The following is a 6,000-nucleotide window of genomic DNA, read 5'->3' on the forward strand; positions in this document are numbered from 1 at the left end:
GGTGATTAGGGTGTGCCCAGGCACACCCAGCACACCCTGTGCGCACGCCTATGTCACCGCCACATCCACCACCACCTCAACCTCCCTCCTACTCCATATGGGCCTCGTCCTTCAGAGATGAAGAAGAACATTGTTTTATTTTTCTGTTTTTTTTTGTTGTTTTAAGTTATTTCCCTATCCACATTTGTTTGCAGAGCACTTGCCATGCTCTTAATTACGTTTTGCTGCCATTTGCAGCACTCTAGCCCTTTCCTTTGGTGTTTTAGAGCCATTTTAGTGCCTTAAAGTTCGGGTCCCCATTGACTTCAATGGGGTTCGGTGTCCGGGAAAAGTTCGGTAAAAGTCCGGGACACGGACCCGGACTTTTTTTTAAAGTTCGGCCGAACCCGTCGAACACGGACATCTAGGTGTCCGCTCAACCCTAGTGCTAAACCCTTTCCCCCTGAAGGAGCCGCTTGGTAATTTTTTGGGTTTCTCTGTTCTGCTCCTCGACTCCTCTAATGTTTACAGCCCCTCTGACACACCTGGCTGAATAAAAGTACTTACAGGCATGTATAAAGCCAAAGGTATAAATACTTTTAATCAGGCTGTGGATAACTAACAGAAAATAGACACACACATTTATTTAGTGATAGATGCACTTAACCACTTTAGCACCGGAGGATTTTGCTGTCTTACGTCTGGGCCACTTTTTGCGATTCGGCACTGTGCGAATTTAACTGACAATTGCGCGGTCGTGCGATGCCGTACCCAAACTAAATTTACGTCCTTTTTTACCCACAAACAGAGCTTTCTTTTGGTGGTATTTGATCACTTGTGCGATTTTTACTTTTTGCGCTATAAACAAAAAAAGAGCGTAAATTTTGAAAAAATAACAATATTTTTCACATTTTTTTTATATGAAACCCCCCCCCCCCCCAAAAAAAATAAAAAAATCTAAATTTTTTTACATTTTTGGCCAATTTGTTTTCTGCTACCTATGTTTGGTAAAAAAAAAAATCGCAATAAGCGTATTTTGATTGGTTTGCGCAAAGTTATTGCGTTTACTAACTAAGGGAAAGATTTCTGTCATTTTTGGTGTTTTTTTTTAATGAGTAATGGCGGCGATCTGCAATTTTTTTTTTGCGGGACTGCGACATCGCGGCGGACAGATCGGACCCTTGACTGACATTTTTGACACTTTTGGGGGTACCAGTGACATTACCACAGTAATCAGTGCTATAAATATGCACTGTTACTGTAAAAATGACACTGGCAGGGAAGGGGTTAATTTTTATTGGTGATCAAGGGGTTAATGTATGCCTGGTGCTTACTGACGTGTGTGGGGGGAGGGGACTATGTGATACAAGGACAGATCGCAGGTTCAGCTATGCTGAACCCTGCAATCTGACCCTGCCTGTCACTTAGGAGATCCGCCCGCTTGTGTTTACACAAGCAGGCGGTTCTCCACACTCGATTCCCCGACGATCAAAGGAAGAGCAGTGGCGATCGCCGCCGCTCCTCCCCTGGCCCGACTCCCGCCGTGACTGAATACAGTGGGAGCGAGCCTCCGGCGGTGCGCGCGCGGCGCCAAGAGAGGGGAATGTCTGGTGACGTAGGTCTACGTTGCCAGACGTTATCGAGCCACTTTGCCGCAGTACAGCTCTAGTGAGCAGTGCGGAAGCGGTTAATATATTGATAATACGGGTTAGAATAAATAGCGGTTTGAACATAAATGAGCACACAACTGGCGAATTCAGAAACAATCTGCAAGACAGAGTAATAACTGTGTCAAAGTGTCTTAGAATCAGGTTCTATACCACTAAACAAATTAAAATGTAAATCAGCAAATCAGCAAAAAACAGTACAAATAAACATTAGCTGCAGTATGAAAAAATAATACCACACTGGATTAGGGTGCACACCACTGTTAGTGTATAGTGTAGCATCTCCTGATAGGTACCTCTTTAGTTAAGGGGCAAAGGTCTTTGGGTACCAACTGTTAAAGGGCAGTAGTCCTGACTCTTCACATGGCTAAACGTTGGGGCCCAAATAATGTTGGCGTGCTTGTAAACAGTCAGCAAGACCTGATGGCAGTAACTATAAGGTAGCTGTTTAGGTAGTTCCTAAAGGCTCAGTCTTAAGCAGTAGCAACAAGTGATGGCCATAGGGCCCTCTCACCAGACCCAGCAATACGGCAGCAGTGGTCCCTCTGTTCAGGTGTCAGCTCACTGTGGGTTGCCGGGGGTGGCTCCAGTAGGCAGCACAGAAAGGTCTGTATTCTGGCAGTGGCTCTGTACCTCCTCCCTCGGGTCACAGCTCTGTCCTCTCTGGTTTCCCCACACTGTAGAGGCTTCCAGTGGTTCAGTCTGTCTATCTCTTGAGATGAAACCCCACAATATATCCTTTCACTATCTCTGTCTGTACTCCACTGACTTTCTGGTAATAAACTTTGCCCAGGCAATTCTGGCTCTCTTCTCCACCTTTAAACAGGGCTCTTTTGAGAGTTGTAGTTTAGGGCCCCATAGCCTCTATTACACAGAGCTCCTGGCGAAGCTACATGTCCTATTGTCCTCCTGTAGTTCTTACTAATTGGTCTGCTGCTTAGCTAGAGAGGGGGGAAAAGAATGGGTGGCAAGCAGGGATTACGCCAAGCCTTCAGCTACACATGATGTCCCCTCTCAGCACAGCTGCTCCATTCCTCTTCCTTTTAGGAGGAGAGGGGTGGGGGGTAATTGCACATACAGTCTGCTCCTCTAGTTTTCAGGAGGCGAACAAGCAGGGTGAGCAGAGCCGGCAGAGCACCCATCTACAGCAGCATTATCAACATATTAAAAACTTCAAAGGACATTTTGAACTACAAGTACAATATAATTATATAAAGCCTGAAGTAGGGATCTAGGGCATTCTGAAAGGTTGTATCTAATAACTTAGGTTAGCTAATAAAGTAGCTAATAAAGGATATCAAAGTCAAAGTCACAAGTTAAACTCAAAAGGTACAACAAAAGTTGTTTTCTTCTTAACTAAAGGATTTTCGGCATGCATCCAGTGCCAGGTCATGTGATCCCTATGGAACAAAATGCAATTTTTGTATTTTTAAAAATATGAACAAAAACAAGCCTAGATCCTACAGACAGTAAGATATCAATTAAATATATCTAAAACAGGCCACTCATTGTAAATACAACCAGAGTCACTCCAAGACATTGCATGGGATTGTCTCTGGATAATCGCGAACAGTTGACAGCTATATATACAGATCCTCTTTGTCTTTTTTTGTCAATCTAGAGCTCAAGTGAGGTCCGTGGACGACATCCAGAAGGAGCCTATGCCACTACAATGCTTCCAAACCATCATCGACATTACACACATCATGGGGTATTTGAAGACTTTGCTTGCTAGAGGCAAAATTGTGTGGTTATACCTGACAGAACCAAATTGTTTCCTTGGTGAAGGAAAACACACTATTTATGAATCGTAGCCTGCCTCTCAGTGACTTCTTAGGCCACCAACATTTGGATGGACTACAATTTTTATAAGGACACACCTGCAAGAAGACCTTAGGAGGTGCAGATGTATGAGAACCTTAGTTTACCTTCTCTTTCTCAAGTCAAGTGGGAGTCCATATTGCAATTGCGATATAAGGGCAGTCACTCATCTGTTGCTATGTAGGCTTCATATATGCCCATTATTTTATCTTTTTTTTTAGGTATAACATCTTCTATAGAGGAGCAGCTAAATTATCAAGGAGAACACCAAAATAAAAACAAGCAGAAATGGGATCAGGTTATTGGTGGAGGACAATTCAAAGCCAGATTGACTGGAGGATATCTTGGAAGATTGGTCTAGGAGTATTGATATGGTTAATAGGTACACTTATCAATCAGCACAGTCAACTATATCATCTGACGTTTATAAAAATATTTTTGTTTTAAAGGATGTTGTCATAATTACAGCACTGGATAAATCCATAGGCACAATGACAATGATATGTCTAACTCATCATTCAAAGCACAGGTCACCAATTACTCAGTGTTTTGCCAACCCAGGACAAAACTGCAGCATCCTTCTTACATTATATGTCAAACAAAGGCATTTCAGTCTAGAAAGCACTCTTTGTTGGTTGGACTTACTGGTATGACTCTTAGGAGACCAGTATTATCCATCAGATTTGGAGTGCCTTTCATAAAAATGTCACAGAACATTGTTGGTTTGCACTGTCTCTCCATAATAGGGTCATATTGTGCATTTCTTAGCTTGGTCTACTAAGTCTGAGATAAAACTTACTTTAAAAATATGACCACTATGTATGGTGGAATTGTAATTGTTAGGGAACTTGGTGGATGGATCCTATAGAAGAGCCCTATAAAAGGCAGAACACACTAAAGCTGGAAAATGGGCTTGTGGAATCCATGTAAAGGAATGGTGGAATTGTAATTGTTAGGGAACTTGGTGGATGGATCCTATAGAAGAGCCCTATAAAAGGCAGAACACACTAAAGCTGGAAAATGGGCTTGTGGAATCCATGTAAAGGAAACGAAATAACAGGAAATCGCAGTGTTCAGTAGAGGAGTTGACATTGAAGGCCACACTTACACTTCAATAGTAGAATATCAACCATTACTGTAAGACTCCTCGAAATTAACAAGAATTATGAGATGGGTCAGTCCTTTATAAAACCAAATTCGTAAAAGAATTGAAAAACTTAAATGAACTATACAGTTGTTCAAGGCAAATATAGAAAAGCCCATACAAGGGTCATTTTTCAAAATAAAATCAGGGTCTGAAATAAACCCATCAAAGTTGTAAATGATTAAAACATCTTGGCTGCCAGGCTATAGATGGGTCACATATTACAGTCTGTGATATTATTCACTGAGGACAACAAGGTTGTAGTTGAGGTCCCGTACTGTAAAAGGGTCCCTCCAAAGACAAATTACAGGAAGAACACACACAGAAATGGTTGAAGAAACCACAATCAAGACATACTGATGACAGCTGGTGGTGTGAATGCTCATTAAAGACCTAGACAGTGGGTAAGGGGCAGCCCAAATACAGAGGTAAGTATTGATATTGTATGAGGTCCTTGACTTTTGGTGGAGCAGCCATAAGAATAGTGTCAGACTAGAAAGGGGTAACACATTGCAGTCAGTGATATTATATACTAAAGACAAGTAGGTGAGGTCCCATGCCGTAAATGGGCCCCTTCAAAGACAAACTACAAGAAGAACACAAACAGAAATGGTTGAAGAAACCACGATGAAGAAATACTGATGACTGCAGGTAGAGTGAAGGCTCAGTAAAGACCTAGACAGTGAGTAAGGGGAAACCACCAGATAGAAAGGGAAGTAGTGATATTGTACGAAGTCCATCATTTTTCTTGAAGTAGCCATAAGAATAATGGTGCCAGACCATAAATGGGTTACACATTGCGGTCAGTGATATTATTTACTGAAGACATGACATTTGTAGTTGAGGTCCCATGCCATAAATGGGTTCCTTCAAAGACAAGGTACAAGAAAAACGCAAACAGAAATGGTTAAAGAAACCACAATCAAGACATACTGATGACAGCTGGTGGAGTGAATGCTCATTAAAGACCTAGACAGTGGGTAAGGGGCAGCCCAAATAGAGAGGTAAGTAGTGATATTGTATGAGGTCCTTGACTTTTGGTGGAGCAGCTTTAAGAATAGTGTCAGACTAGAAAGGGGTAACACATTGCAGTCAGTGATATTATATACTAAAGACAAGTAGGCGAGGTCCCATGCCGTAAATGGCCCCTCCAAAGACAAACTAAGGTAAGTATTGATATTGTATGAAGTCCATCATTTTTCTTGAAGTAGCCATAAGAATAATGGTGCCAGACCATAAATGGGTTACACATTGCGGTCAGTGATATTATTTACTGAAGACATGACATTTGTAGTTGAGGTCCCATGCCATAAATGGGTTCCTTCAAAGACAAGGTACAAGAGAAACGCAAACAGAAATGGTTAAAGAAACCACAATGAAGACATACTG

The 6,000-nt window shown here is 41.9% G+C and overlaps 1 protein-coding gene across 2 annotated transcripts in view; it reads left to right on the forward strand.

Annotated features, from left to right (window-relative positions):
• Positions 1-4,558, forward strand: part of ASIC4 (acid sensing ion channel subunit family member 4) — a 567,147-nt gene extending 562,589 nt beyond the window's left edge. Inside the window, exons 10-11 of one of the 2 annotated variants that reach the window (XR_014225389.1) lie at positions 3,268-4,286; positions 4,400-4,558. Coding sequence is in view for 1 of the 2 variants with exons in the window: in XM_082260095.1 (XP_082116221.1) it covers positions 3,268-3,381 (114 nt within the window). In the remaining variant the exon portion in view is untranslated. The other variant, XM_082260095.1, reaches the window with a different exon arrangement.
• The last annotated feature ends 1,442 nt before the right edge of the window (positions 4,559-6,000 follow it).

Source organism: Pelophylax lessonae (genome assembly GCF_965119305.1).
Source record: "Pelophylax lessonae genome assembly, chromosome: 6".
NCBI lineage: Eukaryota > Metazoa > Chordata > Amphibia > Anura > Ranidae > Pelophylax > Pelophylax lessonae.